This window comes from Antechinus flavipes, chromosome 1 (genome assembly GCF_016432865.1).
Source record: "Antechinus flavipes isolate AdamAnt ecotype Samford, QLD, Australia chromosome 1, AdamAnt_v2, whole genome shotgun sequence".
Classification (NCBI taxonomy): Eukaryota; Metazoa; Chordata; class Mammalia; order Dasyuromorphia; family Dasyuridae; genus Antechinus; species Antechinus flavipes.
In genome coordinates this window covers 315,534,805-315,557,050 of record NC_067398.1, presented here as the reverse complement: position 1 = coordinate 315,557,050, position 22,246 = coordinate 315,534,805, and the positions used below count along the sequence as shown (strand labels likewise).

The 22,246-nt window shown below is 36.6% G+C and overlaps 1 protein-coding gene across 1 annotated transcript in view; it reads right to left on the bottom strand.

Annotated features, from left to right (window-relative positions):
- SLC28A3 (solute carrier family 28 member 3) overlaps positions 1-22,246 on the bottom strand; it is a 122,456-nt gene that overhangs the window by 38,405 nt on the left and 61,805 nt on the right. The window contains exons 4-9 of the mRNA XM_051966180.1: positions 18,674-18,765; positions 16,373-16,562; positions 15,525-15,669; positions 12,489-12,602; positions 12,289-12,366; positions 1,175-1,255 (exon numbers count right to left, since the gene is read on the bottom strand). Of these exons, the coding sequence (XP_051822140.1) occupies positions 1,175-1,255; positions 12,289-12,366; positions 12,489-12,602; positions 15,525-15,669; positions 16,373-16,562; positions 18,674-18,765 (700 nt within the window). The remainder of the gene's footprint in view (positions 1-1,174; positions 1,256-12,288; positions 12,367-12,488; positions 12,603-15,524; positions 15,670-16,372; positions 16,563-18,673; positions 18,766-22,246) is intronic.

The following is a 22,246-nucleotide window of genomic DNA, read 5'->3' as shown; positions in this document are numbered from 1 at the left end:
TTAAGGATATAATTGTCCTGAAAATTGCTGACTTCTCCATGTTTGATACAGAAGGAAAGGATCTCTATACTTGCAGTTTTTAATTTCATGAACAGCCTAAGTCTTTAAATGACTTTAACCCAGCAAACTGTTACAAATTTAAAATGTAATAATGACCAAAAGACCTGGAAATGGGTTATCTAAGAGAGGTGATCTGAGGGAACTTCAGAGAAGAAATAGAAATGGGATTTTTATTAATCCATGTATACAAAGGCCTTTCCCTAAGGAAACAAATACCTCTCATTGTTGTGGTCTTCTTGGTGCCTTAGTTAATTTGGGCTAGAACTTGCTACAAATCAACTTTTTTTTTTTTTATTTTGGTTATACATGTACATCCATTAAAAAAAATCCACATTTCCTTATGAATCATATTGGGAGAGAAAAATCAGAACAAAAGGGAAAACTAAAAGACAAAAACAAAAACAAAAAAACCCAAAAACAAGCCCAAATAAAAAGAGAAAAAAAAAAGTGAACATAACATATGTTGCTTTCCATCTAGTTTATTGGGATTGCTTTGGATCAGTGAACTGCTGAGAAGAACCAGCTTGTCAATTTGATTATCTCAGTTTTGCTGTTGCTATGTACAATGTTTTCTTGATTCTACTTGTTTTACTCAGCATCAGTTCATGTAAATCTTTGAAGGCCTTTCTAAAATCAGCCTGTTCATTTTTTTTTAAGAACAGTAATAGTCCATTACTTTCATCTACCATAGCTTATTCAGCCATTCCTCAACTGATGGGCATCTACTTTTTTCCCAGTTCTTTGTCACCGCAAAAAGGGCTGCTACAAACATTTTTGCACATGTGCGCTCTACAAGAAAACACTAATCAACAATAACACATCCGGGAAATAATTCTCAGCTGTTTTCCTAGATGATGACCCTAGACAATTAGAGGCAGTTTAGCAGTAATACTTCTTTTATAGTTCATAGAAAAATTTGACACTGTTGGTTGTTAAAACCACATTCTATGTATCATTTTCTAAACATTTTCCAATTCTCTTATTACTGTGCATCCTGGTACTGTGGTACTCTAGAAATACAAATACTTGGCAAGACAGCTCTTCAAGTGTTTCCCCTAAAAGATGCAGTTTGATAGCAGTGGCCATGCTGACATGTGACAGAACCTGCATTTACCTTTTTAATGAGCCACTGCATGAATTCAAGGTAGTAGAGCATGGATATGACCGTGCTGAAGAAGACCACTATTGGCAAGACCTAGTGCAAAAACAAAACCAATTGATTGAGGGTTAATTTTCCTCCTTATTGGGAATAACAGTTCCTTAAAGATGCTTTAGAACAGAGAATCTTCAGCTGGGATCAAGAACCCAACATTTCAGAGGATCTGTGAATGTGTTTTTTTTTTTTTTAATATTTCGAAAAATACATTTACATGTAATTGGTTTCCTTTGTAATTCTATATGGTTTCAATATTTAAAAATTATTCTGAGAAAGGGCCCATAGGTTTCAGATTGTCAGTAGATTCCACGACTCTGAAAAGGTTAAGAATCCCCACTCAGATGCTTGATTTTGTTGTTGTTTGATTTCATTGGTAAGGGATGATGTAGTAGTGCAGATTTATAGAGTAGTAGGATCATAGATTAAATTGGAAAGGATGGATAATTGGTCCATCCAATCCCATTTTACATATGAGGAGACTGAGGTCCAGGGAGGGTAATCGGCTTGCAGAATGGCACAGATAGAGTAAGTGCCCCAGAAGGGATTTCAGTGTGAGTCCCTTGATTACAAAGTCAACACTCGTTCCACTTTCCATCTTCTCTTCCAAACATTCTCCAGTTTACCAATTTTCTCCTTAGGATACCTTAGGTCTGTGCTTTGAACCCCCCAGTCCGTGTCCTGAGTTCGAGCAGGAGGAGCACTAGAGGAGGGACTGCCCACAGGGGCCGAGCTGTCTCCCCAGTGCCGCGCCCTGAGGCAGGAGTTTGGGGCTTGGTCAAGCTCCCCTTGCTCCCCCGACAGCAGAATCCTGGCTATCCCAGAATGTGGCTCCTAAGACCATTGAATTTCTTTTTCTGTGGGAGGGCCTTCTCCTTCACTCTCTGGCACTCTGGTCTCACCTGTCCCTCCCCCCATAGAGTGGGGAACTTGTCTCGAGACCTGTCCTCTGCCTCCCGACTTGGTGACCTGTCATTTAAATGCTCGCTTGTTATTCCCCCCCATCCTACTCCCTTATTGAGGTGCTATTTAATGGTGAGATTGGGGACCCAATTCTCTCCTCAGACCTCCAGAGAAATTTCTTACGCGTGAAACTTTAGTTAGAGAGTTAGGAGATCTTGGGAAGCTCACCAGCAATCTTATCTTGATCTGCAGTCCTGACAGGCAGGGCCATACTCTGGGAGATCCCAGACCGGTCAGTCACGTATTTCTTAAGGGAACTGGAGCTGCTTGGAAGCAGTTTTATCCCGTACAGACACGCTGCTTATTTCTCAAAGAAGCTGGATTCCACTTCCCTGGGATAGCCTTCCTGCCTCGGAGAGACCTCAGAACTGACCTTGGGACAGCCATTGGAGGTTTTAACTCCTCCCTGGTCCGGAGCGTTTTAGAAGCCAAAGGGCATCAGGGGCGGCTGGTGGGAGGCTTACTAGATACCAGGCCCTCCTGCTACACACCCTCGACCTGACTCTCCAGGTGTGTCATACCTCCAACCCTCCCCCCACCCCCCCACTCCCCTCCTGCTCCCTGACTCCTCCCAACCGGAAAAAGTTATCCATGAGTGTGAAGAAGCTCTAGATTCTGTCCACTCCAGCCGACCCGGCTTAAGGGAGATTCCCCATGAGAACCCAGACAGGGAGTGATTTACAGATGGGTCGAGCTTTTTTGAAAATGGGGAAAGAAAGGCGGGTCATTCTGGGGTGACTCTCAATTGCACCCTGGAGGCTTAGCCACTGTCCTTCTGGGACTCTGCCCAGAAAGCCGAACTTACTGCCCTACCCAGAGCTTTGGAACTGTGGAAGGGAATGAGAGTGAAAAGCTATACTGACTCCAAATGTACTTTTCATATTTTGCATGCTCATGGGGCCATATGGAGGGAGAGAGGTCTGTTGACAACAAAGAATTCTCCCATTAAACACGCAGGAGAAATTCTACAGCTGTTGCAAGCTGTCTATGAACCCAGGGAGGTTTCAGCCATATTTTGTAAAGGACACCAGAAAGTAGATTCACTTCAGGCCAAGGGAAACAGGCTTGCAGATTCAGCTGCTAAAGTTGCTGCCCATTTATCCCTGACCAGGGCACCTTTAATCCTCCAGCTCCCTGATTCTTATACCTCTTCCTAGAGTTCACAGGAGAAAACCCTTGCAAAAGAAAGGGGCTACATCCTTTCTTCCTCTGGCTGATTTCAAAAGCCCTCAGACTACTTATTAATCCCAGAGGCAAGTCAGTGCAAACTGATCTCTGGTCTTCATCAGGCGACATACCTGGGAAGAAAAGCCTCTGATTGGGGCTCCCCCACCTGTAGTTCTCTCCACCTCTTGCTTTATACCTTTCAAGCACTATCTCTTGCCCTCTAGGCTATTTAAATGCTCCTTTCACTGTATATAATGCCAGCACCTCAAACACAGCCCCCATCCCTTCAAGGAGGCAAAATTGGGGATTTGGGGAAATATTCTTTGGTGCTTAAAGAAAGGCACAGAAGTGCTAGTCCCCTAGGTGGGATACTTGCAACATGAGAACATTTTCTCCAACCTTACTGCCACAATCAACCAGTTGGCCAGTGAAATTGCTTTTGGTTTTGTTAACACTTTTCCCTCAAGGACTGAGAAGGCTCCGAAAGCATCAGGGCACCTGCTAAGCCTGCCTAAGCTCCTTGCAGAGAGACAAATAGTCCAGCTTTTACTTCTCAGGTATTTCAGAATACTCCTGTGAGCACTCTGAAGAAAGAAGGGTGAAACTGTCTGAGTCCTCCTTTCCCTCAGGTTCACTCTCCTACCTAACTTTTTCTCACTCCAAATAGGAGAACTTTTTGCTGCTAGCATTTTCTCTCCTACTTTTCTTGATTAACATTCTATGCCCCTGCCAGCAGTTAACTCCTTTGCATTCGAAGGTTCCTGCCAGTAGTTAACTCCTCAGCCTTTCAGCTAGGGAGCTCTGTGGGCAGTGGGGGCATTCAGCATTGTTGGTGGGCCATCAGCATCCTTAAGGCAGCCTTTAGACGGACCCCCATCCCCAAATCCACCATCTCAATGTGGATTGGATAACATCCCACTTTTAATCTGCTCCTTAGATCTGTTTCCTCTAGGCTTCAAGCTGCAAATTTTCAACCGCTCCTCCAGCCTGGAGAACATGGGATGACTGATTGGGACACACAACACCCCTTAGATGCTCTGCTGATGTTTTCAGTTCTCATACCTCCCATCCTGGCTTGAACACCTACCCCTCTCCCTGCTCCCCCCTCCTCCCAATTTAGGGATATCTCTATGACCCTTGTCAGCTCGAAGCAATTACAGAGCAATGAGACCTTTAGCCCAAATGAATCTGGGAGTAACTGCTTGAGGGGGGGAGAAATGAACTCTGAAACCGTGTCCCCTTTGATCTGTAAAAGAAGGGAGATTTGGGGTCTCAGACTCCAGAGAATCTGGGAGGGGCCATACTTTCCAGATGGGCCTTTTCTAAGGCCCAGTAATCTTTTGGGGTAGCTGGATCCCCTTTCAGGAAATTTCAAATTCTGGAAAAAAGCCTTCAAAGTGATTTCATTCAACTGGGAGATCTTGGTGTGCTAATCAGCTCAAACTGTCCCCAGCCCCCAAGATCTGCTCATAAAATAGGTTTCTGTTAACACATTCTTTGCAAATCTCCTCATTAAGAGATTTGTCCGCTGAGAGAGTTTCTTAGCGAAAAATAAAACTTCCTTTTTTGCCACTAAGATTTCAGGCTTGTGAATTCTTTGACATTGGACCAGCACTGAGATCACAGGGGATTCTCACATCAATTCTCTGCCACTAGACCCTCATCAAAATGATCAAATCCAAGAAAACATGTATAGGAACACTCCACATTCCATTATTCAGAATTACACTCTTTCATGACTTTTATGACTTTGATTTTAATAGGCAAGCTGAGTATTCCTAAAATCATGGACGAGTTGAGTATTTATCTTTACATTTTGATTGGGATACAACTCAGATATGAGAAGTAACTTAAATAAAAGCTGAGTTTCACTCCTTCCAACAATATGTGTGCAGACCATCCCTGTGGGAAGCATCCTTTACGTGCTAGGAAAGAGATAATTAACTATCCTAATGTTCTATTCTGATTTTAATTTCTGGCCCAAGCACTTTCAGGTTTTTGGCCAACTACATCCAACATTTAATGTGAGGACATTATGATTTACATAAAAATATACAAGCAAATGAAAAGAAGGCAAGGAGATTCATTTAGTGTCTAACTAAACCTATAAAAGAAATAGGCTTTTGAAATGACATGTCATTACCCTGATAAATGTTAATAAAGAAAATATGAAAACCCTAAACTTCCACTTTTGAATCATTGGTCAACATTCACACTCTCTCCCAATGTAGGGAAGATTTGTGAGGTGAAGAGGCTGGGGGAAAGGGAGATGATTATTGATGAAAGCTAGTCACTGAATCGATAGGTCTGAGTGTTCTGACTTAAAAAGAACCATCCCAATCTGAGGCCATCTGGACTGTGGCCAGTTTGCTTCTCCCGAAAAAAAAAAAACAATATACAACAAACCCATCAATCTCTTTTGGTTAGGCTAAATACTTAGTCTGGCCTTTCCCCCTTGCTATTGCTTTAGACATAATTCTGCTGCATGACAGAGAGGGAAAGCTGCTGGGACAAAGAAAAATGTTTTAGCAATGATGTCTGATGGCCTGAAAATATGAACACTGAGAAAATGGCATCATGGCTGTGAATAGAAAGCTATCTTCTTATATTCTTCAGAACCCTCCCTCTACCTTTTTTTTAAATTAACTTTGAGTTTTTATTCTGGTAAGGTAAAATAAAAAACAAAGTTTCTCAAATTTTAAGGTGACTGAAGATGAAAGATAGACTTCAAGAAGCAGAGCACACTGTTCCTAAACCCCAAACTCTTTTTTTTTTTCCTATTGAATAGAGTTCCAGGTGAGAATCCTGACATACTATATTTGAGTGAATAGAACATGAAATTTGTGAAATCTCGGTCCAAGTCCTATCTCTTTCACTAACTTACTGTTAGTTGGCCCTCTTTCCCTCAGTTTACCTATCTATAAAATGGGGACAATAGGGATATGCTCAGGTACTACACTCAGGAGATTAAAGAAAACAGTATGTATTTAGAGGTCTTAAAAAAAAACCCATGGTGTGAGTGAATATTTTCTTGTAACAACGAAAAATGTTGAGAATTGAATGTAGTTTTATTCTTTATAATTTATGCATGTTGCCCAGAGATTTTTCTCGTGTCAGGGAGGCAGCCAGTCTAATGTGTGGCAAGAACAATGGGAGAACAGGAGTTGGGAGACAGTAAGAAGGAGTTATCAGCCAAGAGAAAAAAAAATAATACTTACACTCACTACATCATAGGGATGTAGGAAATTGTAAGGAAATTATTTTATGAAGTGAAAGAGTTGAGTAACTAGAAGCTCTTAGTATTATTTTTATTGATGTAATATATAATAATTGAAATTCATAGGATGCTTTTAAGATTTGCAAAGCACTTTCTCTATATATCTTTGGATTTTAAGAACAACTTTGTGGGTTAAGTGCCACAGGTGTTTTTATCCCCATTTATTAAAAAAAAAAAAGGAAACTGAGTCTCAGTCAGGTTAAATGGTCACAGAGTTATTTAAATAGCATAGTCAGAACTTCTCGATGGTATCTCAAGATTAGCTTATTTTGAACAGAGGAGTTGCTTGGAACAATCTCAGTATCAAATCACAGCTATTGCTTCTTCCTTCTCCAGTATTACATTCTACTCTGAATGAGCTTGAACCACTTTTTGTGTCCTTAATCTCTGCATGGAATCAGATGCGAGTGAGATTCTATGCCAGCCTTGTTCCCTAGTTCAATTATGGATACTTTTTATGATCCATAATAATTTCTCCAACCTGGAATTCATCTTTAAGATCTTAGTCCAAGGTTAGACAAGAGCACCATCTGTTTAAATATGTCCCTCTCCTGAGTTTGCTTTGCAGATTTTGCTACCCAGTCAAGCTGATTCTGTCTTCCCTTTGGATGTTCCCTGGAAAGGCGAATTGCAGACTCCCAGACTGTGAAATTTGAGAGCCTCAAATGACTAATGTTCTCAGAATCGATATTTCTTTTCTTTGTAGTGATGTATAGAAATGTGAGACTCTCTAGAGTATATAGGGGTATATTAGTGTGAAATCAGAGTAGAATACTAGATTTAGAATTGGGAAGATCTGGATGCTGCCTAGGATGGGCAAGTCACTTCACTTCTCTGTTCTTTCTTTCTTAAATTTTTTTCATTATTTATTTATATTATATGCATTATTATTATATTTATTATGTATTTAAATTATTTTAAATATTTGAATATTAATTTTCCCTCACTCTGATCTCATTTCCTCATCTTTAAAATGGAAATAATAATATTCCACCTTGATTGTCAGTATGCTAAAGTAGAGAAACAGCCAAATGCTTGTATATGATCAATTACAAACTACTTAAAATCTAGGTTCTAATCAGTACAAATAACCAGTCTTCTGAAGTAATGGCATAATTTAAATTTGCATTGAATAATCTGGAACCATTTAAAGTATTTTGCATAGGGCAAATTCAAATAGGGCAGATTTGGATACATGCAATCCTTTCAAGGGATTGATTATTCTTAATAATTTGTCTTGGTTGATGGTGTTGGAGCTAGTAGGATGCTTAGGTAGGTAGTATCTAGTTCAAGGTCTTTATTTAATCAATGATTCTCATTTATATAACACTACAAATTGTAAAGCACGCTTTCCTCCTAATAACCTTAGGAAGCTGCTAGTACAAATATTGGCCTTTAGATGATGAAACTAAAGATATATGTCATAATCCTGGCTGAACATCTAGCAGTTGTTCAGTGTGAAGCATACTTTTCCCCACTTATTTTATTTTTCTTGCTTTTTTTCTTCTTTTATATCATGGCTAATGTGGAAATAGATATTGCATGACCACACATGACATTGATGTCATGCATTATTGTTTTAGTTGCTTTCAGCCACTTTTGACTCATTGTGACCCCCTTTGGGGTTTTCTTAGCAAAGATATTGGTGCAGTTTGCCCTTTCTTTCTCCTTCTCATTTTACAGATGAGAAAACTAAGGCAAACAGAATTAAATAACTTGCTCAATACCACCTAGAAGCAGACTACAATCTTTTAAATATAGTTTCAATAGTATTTTATTTTTCCAATTACATGTAGTTTTCAAACTTTCATTTTTGTAAGATTTTTTTAGTTTCAATTTTTTTTTCACTCCCTCCCTTTCCTTCCCCTTCTCTAAGACAAGAAACAATCTGATATAGGTGATACAATCACTGTAAATATATTTTCATATTAGTCATTTTACTTCAGTCTTAGTTTTTAGACTCCCATTAGTAGGTTCTGACAAAGTTTGAGAAACATTCTTGGTGAGATAGGATGGGGTCATGGAAAGATTAGTAGAATTAAGTTCAAAAGATCTGGCTTTAGTATTTGCTATCAGTGTCATCTTGGACAAATCATATCACCTCTCTGGGTTGTTTTTCCTTATCTGTAACATGAGGGGAGTTGCACTGAATGACTTCGAAACTCCTTTCCTGCTGAAAAATCTATAATCCTACAAAAATGGTGCCCACACCCAACATAAAGAGATTTGATAACCTTATGTGCTCATGCTCCTTGGCAACTCCTATTATATGAAAATTACTTAGCTGACTTGTCAACATAAAAGCCAGACCAATCATCTCCTCTGAATATTAGCTTTTTTTTTTTTTTTTTTTTTACTGTCAAAAGCAGTGAGATTTTGACATACACAAGAGATTTTAATTGAGTTTCAAGTTGATTAAACTCTCCATTAGCATCTTTGAATTTACTCAGCATTCTGCTAGTTTGTTGAACTGATAAGAATGTGGTTCTTGCTGACCTGCAGGTCTTATGTGGATGCCAGTGATGAAATAATTTAATTAGACAAGCCTAGTTACTTAAAATTCATGTCTCATTTTGGACTTTTAAAATACTCAATCATTTGGGCCTCTGAATTAGAAAAAAAAATTGTTAATCTAATTACTATAAATCATGTTAATACCATTTTAACCCAGCAGGATCAGTACTTCTGGTTTTCCCACATACAGCCCGACTTTAAATACAAGACAGGACAGATTTTTTTAAAAGTTGGTTTTCATTACTGTCAAAATTTAAGTATCTTTACCAGGTTAGGACAGGAGGTCACAGTAATAACTGTCATTTACATAGAATCCATTACAAATATCACATTTTATGCTCATAATAACCCTGGCAAGAGGGGAACAGATAGAAGCACTGGGAGATGAAGGGCCCATAGGATCATAGATTTACAATTTATAGGAATTAGGGTTCATTTGCCAGCTGCATTATTTTTCAGATGGAGAAACTGAGGCCCCGTGAGTGAAATAACTTGTCCAAAATTCACCCAGATAGGTGAATGAGTACAATTTGAACCTGAATCCACCAAATATAGATTTTTTTTTCTTACTATACATGTTCATAGGGTCTCAGAAGCATCTAGAACACTGCTCTTACAGACAGAGCTTTTTTAGTCTGAGTGACTGTGAGAAAGGATTTATTTCGATCCCTACTCTATTCCAATCAGCATTAATCAGGGGCAGTGACTCTAAATAAATTCTGCATATTAGCCCCCAGAGCTGTGAGCTGCAAATTGTAAATGCACTTGCTTAATCACAGGAAGAGTCCTCCACTCTTACTTCAGTCTCCTTTTGCTTAGTTTTTAGGAGCCCATTAGTAGGTTCTGACAAAGTATGAGAAACAATTCTTGGTGAGGTGATGGAAAGATAGTAGAATTGACATCAAATGATCTGGCTTTACTATTTATTGTCAGTGTCATCTGGGACAAATCATATCACCTGTCTGGGTTGTTCTTTCCTTATCTGTGAAATGAGGGGAGTTGCACTGAATGAATGACTTCGAAACTCCTTTCCAGCTAAAAAATCTACAATTCTACAAAAATTGTTTTGTCTCCTTATGGTACCCAAGCCAAGAATTACATGGAAAATCCTCCAACTAAGTTTTGTACCTCTCTGTTATCCAACATGAGCAGATTATGATGCTTCTCCCAACCAGGCTGACATACCATATTTTTGCTTATGCATCATTTTTGGCCCTGGAAGCAGGGTCTATCAACCAATGCAATTCTATATTTTGTATAGCCCCTCTAAATTATTCAGGTATCAAATGTGTATCAAACATTGTAAAAATAAGGCCATGAAGAAGGAACATCTCAGATTGTGAGGAAAATCTGAGGTCCACTTCATGAGAGGGACTCTTTAATAAAGTGTCCCTGGCTCAGATTCTGCCTTAGTTTCTATAATTGTAGATTTCTTTCCCTCTTTAGGAGCTATTGTAATTGTGTACAGTATCTTCTCATCCTTTATCCTTTCTTCTAATTTGTTAAGTTTTCTATTATTGCAGTATCTATTATTGTAGATTAGACAATTTTAAACCCCATATGACCAATCTATTTTTTAGATATATGTATTAGAACAAGGAACTTTCAGTCTGTTTTCTCTCCAAGAATTAGGCTAACTAAAGGGTGTTTTTCCTGTGTGAGAAGGTAGGATAGACTACTGGCCCTTTCATTCTATGAACAGGAACCTGTTACATCATATATGTTCAATATATGGTAAAGATCCCCTCCAGGAAAGGCCTCACAGGAAAAAGAAAAAGTGAGGTGAAAGAGATACACTTGCCCAAATGTCTTCCTGGATTTTAAGAAGAAAAATATTTGAGCAACAGTTCTTTAAAAAACATTCCAGCCGTGTAAACTTGTATAACTGGACAAGTCGCTAAATCTCTCAGTGCTCTTGGCACTTTCTAATAAATGTAGAGAAGGTGCCAGTTTTCATTGAGAGATAAAGTTCCTCCCCCAGAGTGATTTCAACTGATGAAATCACAAATCCAATTTTTAAAATAAGATTGAAAAACAATCCACCAATAACCATGTAAAATATTTAAAGTAATCATAATAAGATAGTAAGGTAAATATAATACTGAGCATTAAATTGTATATCCCCCCCCCCAATTTCCAGAGCTGAACAAAAATGAAGATAGACATGCTCAGTCATAACTGGTAGAGCTCTGTATTGGTACAAGCATTTTGGAAAATAATTTGGAAATACGTATGATAGGTTTCTAAACTCTTCATGACCTTTTGTTTCACTACTTGGTTTAGATCTCCAAAGAGATCCCTGAAAGAAATGCAATCAAGGCAACTCTGAGATACCAGATGACAGGAAAAGATAATGAAAAATGATGGGGTATGTGTAGGAAAACTAGGACACTAATGAATCTATATCAAAATAATCATGGCTAGAAAAAATAAAAACATGGGAACAATTAATGTCTTCTATGAATTATAAAAGACTAAATAAATTCTTTTTTTTTTAAATAGAGGTAATTGCACATTATTATACCACGAGTAAGAGTGAATATGATGTATGCAAAGGAGTAATTTGAATGACATGAAGCAAAGCCAGGAAAGTAGAACAATACATACAATGACATAACAATGCAATTCAATATGCACAATAGTATAAAGAAAAACAACATAATCCAGTCAAGCATAGGGGTTAATATTAGTTCCATAGGACTGAAAAACCACATACTCTTTTGGTTAAAAAATGGTGAATTGTAAGAATGCAAATTTAGAGAGACTTTTTATCTCAATCATTAAATTATGACATAGTTTAAAACTTTTTTAATGGGATAGCTATTTGTGAAAGACAGTATTTTCTAAATTTAAAAGAGAGATGGGCTCATCCTACCATCAGTGTCTCTTTGTAGACAAAATATAAAACAGATCCAATTAGATGAAAATAATTTATTTGGATGATCACTCCAAATATGTTTTAAATATATACATATAATCCTATCATTGAAAAATTATGAAAACACATGAACCAGTTAAGACAGAAGGTATTTTTATAGTTATTAATAGGTGGCTGAAGAAAGACTTAGGTGGGTGTAGTGCTTTTTCAACAATGAAAATAAATAAAAATTTATAGCTGTGGATTGAGTTATATGGAAAAGTTAATAGTTCCTACCTTAAAAGCGAAGAAATGGTCTCTGTAGTTCTCACCAAAGACAAACCTGGAGCCTGTGTCCGTATATTCTAAGAAAATCTAGAGTAAAGATATCAAAATTTACTTTAAAAATTAAAATCACTGAAAAGATGCTTGTGGAATTAGTGGGAAAATCCTCAGGCCTGATAGTTAAATATGAGCTACATTGACTCTGACCTTACCTGCATTTGTTTTCCCAACCAATTGAATGTTTCAAATCCAGGTGTAGTTCTTAGAATGAGAAGACCAAGAACAAACTGTAATCCAAGTCCCCAGAAGACAGGTCTCCAGAACACCTGTGCATAAAAGAACCAGAAAAGTTGCTCTTACTAGAAAAGAAATTCAATAAGGGACTCAAGCATTAACTTATTCAGCCATTCCCCAGTTGATGGGCATCAATTTAATTTCCAATTCCTTGCCACTACAAAAAGGGCTGCCACAAACATTTTTGCCCATGTGAGTTCCTTTCCCTCCTTTATCATCTTTTCGGGATACAGGCCCAGTAGAGATATTCCTGGATCAAAGGGTATGCAGTTTCATATCTCTTTGGACATAGTTCCAAATTATTCTCCAGAATGGTTGGATCAATTCACAATTCCACCAACAATGCATTCTTGTCCTAGTTTTCCTACATCCCCTCCATCATTTTTCATTGTATTTTCTTGTCATTTTAATCAATCTGATAGGTATAAAGTGGTACTTCAGAGTTGCCTTGTTTGCATTTTTCTAATCAATAGTGATATAGAGTATTTTTTTCATGTGACATGGTAAATGATTCTGATTTCATCATCTGAAAATTGTTCATATCCTTTGACTATCAATCAGGAAGTGACTTATATTCTTATAATTTGGTTCAGTTTTCTATATATTTTAGAAATGAGGTCTTTATCAGAAACACTGGCTGCTTTGCTACTTATCTAGCTACATCAGGTTTGTTTTGCAAACCCTTCTTAATTTAATGTAATCAAAATTATCCATTTTGCATTTTTAAGTCTTCTTTGGCCATCAATTCCTTTCTTCTTCCAAAGATCTGGCAGGCCCTTGCTCTCCTAATTTGCTTATAGTATCATCCTTTATGTCTAAATCATGAATCCATTTTGATCCTATCTTGGTATAGTGACTCTGTGTTCTTAAAAGTAGTTGAGGTGGTAGCTAGATTTGAAGAAGAAAACATGTAGAAAATATTTTATAGTTGAGTCATTTGTTAATTACTTCCATCCTCACCCTATCTATATTATAGACTTATTGACTTGTATAATAAAATGCCATCTTAAAGGTTTTCCTGAGAACATGCAAGATTCAATGAAAACATAGTAGAGATAAATATAGCAGTCTTCTGATGATTAATCTCAAAACAAGCATAAAATAGGGAAATATATGCTCCCCCAAAGGTGTTTTTCATTGTTATAAACTATGTTCTTTGAAGATGCATGTACAATCTTTGTTCTGCTTCATATATTGAAATGATAATCTTGTTTGTTGTTAGTCAAGATCATAGTAAAAAGACATACGTTGTCTAGATGGCTGAGATTGCCCAGATTTAATGATTTATGGATAATTGTACTGACTGTATTGGTTTTCATAATACCAATAGACTTCTTCATTGTTCACCCAAGAGATCTGCCATCCAGCAAAAATAAAGTAAAAGAGGAAATCAAAGACAAAGAAAAAAGCCTAATGCCAGATGATTATGGGAGAGCATTAGTAAATTAGTCCATTAGTGCTCACATCTTGAATACATGTTGCAGATGGACAATAAGCTAAACTGAAGAAAGATTAGATTGCATCTTGGGGACTGCACAGTGTTTACAGGACAGGGCTCCCAAACTGCTCTCTTCAGCCAAAACTCATCTCTTTAATATCAATATTTTCCCTCTTATGCCCTCTTATGTTTGTGAATCAAGGAACATCATGATCTTAATAGGATCAGGTGAACCAAAGGGCAATGAAAAGATTCATGGTACATGTGAAGTAAGCAGCAATGTATTAAAAAAAAAAAAGACAAATTACATCAAAAGAGGAATACAAGACATCAAAGACACAGATCAATAGAAATGACCAGAAGCATTAAATGAGCATAAAAGATGGACAATCCAGGTGCCAACAAGTAAAAAAGTAGGAAAATCTTTAATTAAGGGAGTTGCAGCATAGCTTTATCATATCTCATATGTTAGCTCCATCATAAGGGCTTTATTCTGGCATCAAGCTGATATGATACAGAAAAAAAACAACAAAAGGATTTTCTTCCATTTGCCAGCTTCATAAAAGCTGGTTTTATCCAACCTCTTCATTTTTCAGAGAAAACCAAGGCTCAGAAAAGTTTAGTGACTTGCACATAAGCAATAAATAGTAGTATTAGAACTTGAAACCTCCCCCCACCCAAGTATAGCATTCTTTTTTTTTTTTTGCACTGTACTAAGCTGTTTGAGAATAATGTAATTGAAATTCAGCTTTGATGATTCATTTCTATTTCACTATACAAAGACTTGATTACTTCCAAAATATAGAATTAAAAGAGAAGCACTGATTGGCAGTTCAGACAATATTTGTGATGATCAAGGGCTGCAAAGAAGAATTTGGGTCACTGCAAAGCTTTTGTTTCATATGGTTGAAAATTCCTAGTATTTTTGATTGTGTGACAATATATGTTTTGAGAATTTACTCTTTTCCCTATTAAAGCAATCCTCTCTCATCAAAATATAGATTGAAAATGTTATTTATTGTCAATTTAAAGAATATTATAGGTAAGTTTTTAGATCAACAAAAAAGTAAAAATTCCAGTAGTCAAAATTTGCAGGCAATTATGGATTTTTTAAAAATCAAAATCTATGTCATTGGAATATATGTTGATTTGAGACTTTTGATCCAAAAATGATAGGTTCTATTTTGGGAGGAGATTGACTCATTAGGGAAAAGAATTGAAGTGGGATTTCTAATTGGTCACAACTACAAGATCAGGCATCTCTATAGAAATGATGTCTATGATTTCCTTCATTTAGCCTTTATTTCCTTTGTTAAAAGGGAGGTTCTGTTGGAGCAAAGAAAAATGAAAGGAGAGAGAGGCATTAAGAAATGATAGTGGTGTAAGGAAGAAAATAAATAATTTTTGTTTTAACATTTTTAAAAAGTACCCAATGCATTCTTTACATATAATGCCTTAAAGATACTTAAATGCAGATATGAGAGTAAAATGAATTTAAGATTTCCTTAGTACTTACTCTGGTTGGATACTTAGAAAATACTAGCATCAGGAGAATATAAAACACAAGCCCAGCAAAGGACATTAGAGCCTGGGTTCCCTGTTTGGCTGTGTCAAAAATTAGCCAGCAAATGATACATATAATCAGTGAGATCCACATCAACCTAAGAGAAAGGAAAGAGGATTGTTGAGATGATTTAGATATTTTCAAATGACAGCCAAACTTCTGTCCTGAGGAATGACAAGTTGGGACAGACAATAACACTAGCTCTATGGATGTGTTTACATGAGCAATCACTGAGAGAATTGAGAAATCTGAGATAGTTCCTTCAAGTCCATTATGTCCTTTCTTATCCTGAGGAATTAGGAAAAGAGATGCCTAATTCCTGGCTTTCCTATATGGAATGGGTAATACACACATATTATAAATTATATTATTATTACATTGGGTAACACATATATATTATAAATTATACTATTATTACATTACATTATACGATATTACAGTTATACAATCACACACACACACACACACACACACACACACACACACACACGCACAGACTCAGGGAGCTAGAAAAAATCAAGAGATCAAGAGATCAGCTGTCCAGTAGGTCTGTTTGGAAGACAGGACAGATAGCTTGTCAACCATAAACTCCAAATAGTATGATTTCCACAATTTCCCTTGGGATACTCTTTCAGCATCTAGATCTGATTTCATTACTGGAGAGACCTCCTAGCATAAGCCCCCCTAACAATATGGACTTGGGAAAACTTGAGTATTAATCCTGACTCAGACATTAGCTACATACATGACTTTGCATTAAAATCCCACCCATGAACAATAGGAAGATGTTCTATACTTACCACTTCAACCAGAACCAATGTTTATTTAGGAATCTGCCACCAGGAGACAAGAACTCTGCAATCTGACCTTCATATCTGGCTATCAAGCGGTCCCAAATAACAAAAAATATGGTAGCAATAGTGAGGAGAAAAAGTGGGAGGGCTCTATGAAAGTTCATCACACAAGCTGCAATGATTAGAGTCAAGTAGCCTGTCAAGGAAAGGAATGAACAGTTTATATATGTATAATGTGTAATAATAAATATAAAATATTTATATATTACCATAAAAAAAGATTTCTTCATCCGATTAAAAGAAAGCCTCAAGGAGACTTCCCCCCCTCCAACAAAACAAACAAACAAAACCCACCACTTTCTTTCTTTTTTTGTTAAGGCAATTGGGGTTAAGTGACTTGCCCAGGGTCACACAGCTAGGAAGTGTCAAGTGTCTGAGGCCAGGTTTGGACTCAGATCCTCCTGACTTCAGGGCTGGTGCTCTATCTACTGAACCAACTAGCTGCCTCCACTTTAATTCTTAAGAGATACATTTCCACCCCATTCTGCTTGATCCTATTGGACTCTATTCTCTCTGGAAGCATCCCACTTATCCAAATTTTTCTCATTCTAACCCATGTCCCTCTCCCCCCAAGTTTGCCAGATAAAAATATTTCTCGCTATAAATTAACCCCCCAAAAAGGCAACCAACTTTTTTTTTTTAATGGGGCAAAAGGTTGACAGTAGAAGAAAGAATAGGGATGTGTAAGAAGTTACCAGTTAAAAGTGAGACTTTGACATTTTGGTTGAAAAAATTTTGGTTGGAAAGGGGAGGAACTTTTTTTTTTTAATTAATTCTTAGCACATCTGATTTTAGCTAATTTAATACACTGTTAACATAGAGTTTTCATAATTATATATATTTGCAATGTATTAATTTGATAGATATATTTTTATGAGTCTGTAGGGGTTTAACACATTTAATGCAAATGGGGACATTATAATTTATTTTCACTATGTAAACTCCTAAAAGCTAACAAAGAGGGGAAAGTGCACTTTTCTATTTCTTTTACAAAACAATTAATGCCACAAATAACGATTCTTCATTATGACCTTTCTGCTAGATTGTTCATTCTATTGATAAGCTTAGACGATATAGCCTGGCATAATATCATGGATGGAAGAAACTAAGTTGAAGGGAGGATAGGTAATTAGTCCAGAGTGACTGAAAAAGTCATTGGTAGAATAAAACTGGACCTCCTATGGATTACTTAACATTGGAAAAGAAAATCTTCTACTCTGAAAGTACTTGAAAATAGGGGGGCTTCTCATTTGTTTGAGCTGGTTTAGATACACATGAACTTATTTGACACCAAGGATATAAAATAGCTTCTTTGTATTCTTTTACTTTTCCCTTTTTGTGCCTATATTGCTTAGCCTTCTGACTGGCGCATGCTGTTTAGTCATTTCAGCCTTCACTCTTTGTGACTGGAGGTTTGCTTTTCCTGGATTTGAAATCATGAAGATGAGTTTTTTTTCTAAGCCCACTGATTTATCCGCTTTATCATCTAGTTGCCCAGCATGTTAGAATTACCATTTAACATTTACACTATCCATCCTCTATGTCAAAAACGTATTCTTTCCTCATCTTAATTATCTTAGAGAGCCTTGTTTTCTTTTTTCCTTTTTGGGGAGGCTGAGAGGTTGTGACTTGCTCAGTATCACAAAGCTAAACCATCTGAAATTATGTTTTAACTGACTCTAGGCTCAGCATTCTAACCATTGAGCCATGTAGCTGTCTAGTTGATGCTCTCTCCCAATAAATTTATTTATTTATCTTGAATTTACCTCGTATTTATCTTGAATCTTTTCTTTATATATACACATCTCCTAAAGGATAGGGATAGTTCAATTTTGCCTTTGTATCCCCAGTGTCAAAATCTCCTGGCATATAGTTGGTATTTAATAATAGCTTGTTTAATAAGGATTATTGCTTTGCCTTAGAGTAATTGGAAGATTTCCTACCACCAAAACTATTATTACAACTCAGTACCCATGTCAACCAGCATAGTAATTGACTTAAGAAAATTTCAATAACATCCCTCCCTCTCAATCATTTTTTATGTTGTATTGCTTCATAAATTGAGCATTTCAAGGGGAACATTTTGTATTCACTTTCTCTATGCTTTGATTATGTGGCAACGAGCATCCGGAACACATTTTTGATGCTCTTGCACAATTGAAAGAGTTTTCCTCAACATTCCACTTAGAAGCTCAACCCTTCAACTAAAACCTAAAAAAGTGCTCGTTTCCCTCCCAACTGAAGTACCTGCTAAAAAAATGCCATAGAAGATGTATTGGAGCACAGTTTTATGCTTCCTAAAGAAGTTACAAATCACATCATACTTCTTTTCTAGGTACCTGTGAAAACACAAAAAGAGACAATTAATTTAGCTAGAAAGAAACACACTTTCTTTTTTCAGTGGTGGGATGGGTTTGCCACTGTGTTCGATGAATCAGTTATTTTTTCTTTTTCCTTTTTCTTTTGTTTTCAATGGGATAGCTTTCTGTGGGGAACGGGGGAGATTTGGGGTGGGTAGAAGTGGAAAGATAAGGTGATATTAAAAACAAAAGACATCAATAAAATAGAGATATCTATGCCTATATCTATATGAAAAGAAATTGTCAGTCAAGTAAAAGCAAGAATTGAGGTAGTTTTAGAATAGGGTAGGGATTCCTAATACTCCAAAAGGAATATGGTGATTTTTTGCCACATAATTATCCTATTTAAATCTTTGAAAGTAATATTGGGGACAAACTTGATAAAGGCTAAGGTGGGATGGGAAAGGAAGGGACTTTTAAATTGATAGTGCAATAATGCATCTAAAAAATTTGGAATTCAAATTGGGGGGATAATTCTTACTAACTCAAACCCAAGGAACCAGATTTGAGAACAAAACCTTTTTCTTTCAAATAGTCAAGGAAAGATGACATAATTGAAATCTGCAATAATCAGAAACACTGTATCATTTCTAATCAATGCAGTTACAAAATTTTCAATTTACCCAGAAAGAAGCCTGTCTCATTCTTACTAAACTAATACTTTAGTTTATTTTTAAACTACTATTTGTAATACTTTGCAATGAAATCAAAGCAAGAAACAATCAATCAATACTCTGCTAAGTGTTGGGGATACAAAGAAAGAAAAGATAGACAGTCCCTGCCTTCAAGGAGCTCATAAGTTAATGTAGAGACAACATGAAAAAACTACACACACACACACACACACACACACACACACACACACACACAGTAAATAAAGAATAAATTGGAAATGACCAGCAGAAGGAAGGCAGTGGAATTAAGAGGTTTTAATTAAGGATTCTTGTAGATAGTGTAATACCTCAGTTTCCCTGAATTGTAATACCTCAGTTTCCCTGCCTCAGTTTCCCTGAATTGTTCTGCCTTAGTTTTCCTAGTGGCCATCTCCCCCCCCCCCCCTTCCCTCCTTCCTTGTCCCATTGGGACTGAGAGAATTGGGACCTCGAAGCTCTGGCCACTCTCACATTCCAAAGAATTATAAAACTCTAGATGGCTTATCTCAAATGCTTGAGCATCTCTGTCTCAGACTTCTGTCTTCTGTTCCACCTCCATAGTTTGACACCCAATCTGTCAGGACTAAGTTATGGTCCTTCTTGGAATTTCCTCCCTTGCTTTTGTTTCTGTGAAAGCTGGAGCCCTAGAAAAGTTTCTGGAATTATTTGCTGGTGACTGGATGCTTTGAGACAAGGGTCCCATCCAGCTGGCTGGCTATGGCTAGTCCAAATTCTTCACTATTAAAATATTAAAAACCTAATCTCTGCCTTGCCTCAGTTTCTCCTGTATTACAATAATGGGATTTTACTTGGGATTTGGGAGAAGCCAGAAGTTGGAAATGAAAAGGAGAGCTTTAAAGATATACAGAGAAAATGTTAACAAACTGGAAACTGAAAATGATATGTAGGATGTCTTTTCAAAAACTACACAGAGAATAAAACTGTAAGTTTTCAAGAAATAAAATCATGGGTCACATTGATTTACTTATGTTCTGATAAAATATTGGACAACTTTATAATACTAAAAATTGATAGATTCCAAATAAAATTTCTTTATAAAAAATTAATCTATTTTAAGTACATAGGTATTATAAAATCTAAAACTTACTTCCTTTTCATATTGAATAAAAGGTATGACAAAACTTACAGATTCTATGATGATAGGCAGTATTTAAAAAAATCTTACATAACGTAGTTTGGAGGCTTAAGGAAAAATACAGTTGTGATTGAATCTCTGGTTCACAATCTTTTACCTAGGAAGGTTGTTAACTGATTATTTTGTAGTGTTTAGAATTTTGGTCTTTTGTCTGGGTAAGCATATCTAGTAGTCAGTTTGGTAGATCATTTAGAGCCGGACTTTTAAGTAAGGAAAAACTAGGTTCATGTTCAAGTCTGTTGTAATAACTGTGTGACTTTGGATAGAGAGACATCATAATGTGGTGGAAATTTTGATCACTAACTCTAAGGTCAGAGTACCCAGATTTAAAAGTGCATTTCTAATACTGTCTGTGTAAATTTAGGTATGTCATTTAACCTTGGGTTTCAGTTTCCTCTTTTGTAGAATGAGGGAGTAGGACTAAATGATCCTTTCAGTTCTAGCTTTATGAACCTATGATTGATTGAAGTTGTCTTATTATTGACAAAGGAAGTTCACATACCTGTAGTTCTGTGTCTCTAAACTTCACCCTTACTTTCCCCAAGTGAATAGAGTCCTGGACCTAAAATTAGGATAACTTGAATTCAAATCTGCTTTCTTTTGTTAGACTATTTGTGTGACTGCACAAATCACTTAATCATGTTTGCCTCAGTTTCCTCATTTGTAAAAATGAGCTATAGAAGGAAATGGCAAACCACTCCAGTATCTTTGCCAAGAAAACCTTAGATGGTATTATGAAAAGTGGGATGTTGTTTCCCTTCTAGGATTGCTGTGAAGATTTAACTAAATTAATACTTGTAAAGCACTTTGAAAACCTTAAACTATTAGTATTAGAACAACCTGAGCAATAAATTAAAAATTGGAAGGTGGGAACAGTTGTGACATCTTATAAGATGAATTTATTTTCAGGTAATATTTTTTACATGCTAAGGAATAAAGGAAAACTTTCAAATTTGTCTCTGTTGTTTGTCTCTTGTGCAACTCATACATAATCTAGTTGGAAATATGTTACCAATGTTTGGTTATCTATCAGAAATGATTCCAGGCATCCAGTTGGTGTTTTCCCATAAACATTAGCTGAAACTTGAGTACCTCTCTGCCACTCAGGGGGCTTTCTCAGCCTTTAGAGTCTTATAGTGTTTCAAGGAATCTTAAGGTAATATGAAATTGGAAAGGAAGCTCAGGTTTCTCTGGGTAAATGTCCTTGAAAGTTGATACACGATGAGAACATTTTGGCTTCTGTGCAGTGCTTCTCAACTTTGGTTTTGTAATGCCTCAGGGTATTCTCCAGTTATCTCAAGGGCTGTCAAGAAATTTTCTCCTTCAAAGTCTCAAAAATAAAAATTTGTTTTCAGTAACTTTGAATTTTAAGATGATCTTATACACCAAAGTATTTTTAAAGGAGGTTCTCACTATCATAAAATCAGACATCTTTAGGCTATTATAGGCCATATGGAATTAATAAAGGGCATAACTCAATCAATCAAGTATTTAAGTGCCAACTCTATGCTTGGTGCTATTACAGACACTGGGAATACAAGTTAAGAAAATGAAAAATCTCCTTTTGCAAGGAGCTACTTCATGATAGGTACTTATAGACACATATTGGAATTCTCAGTCATAGATAGAATCCTGGGCCTGGAATCAGGAA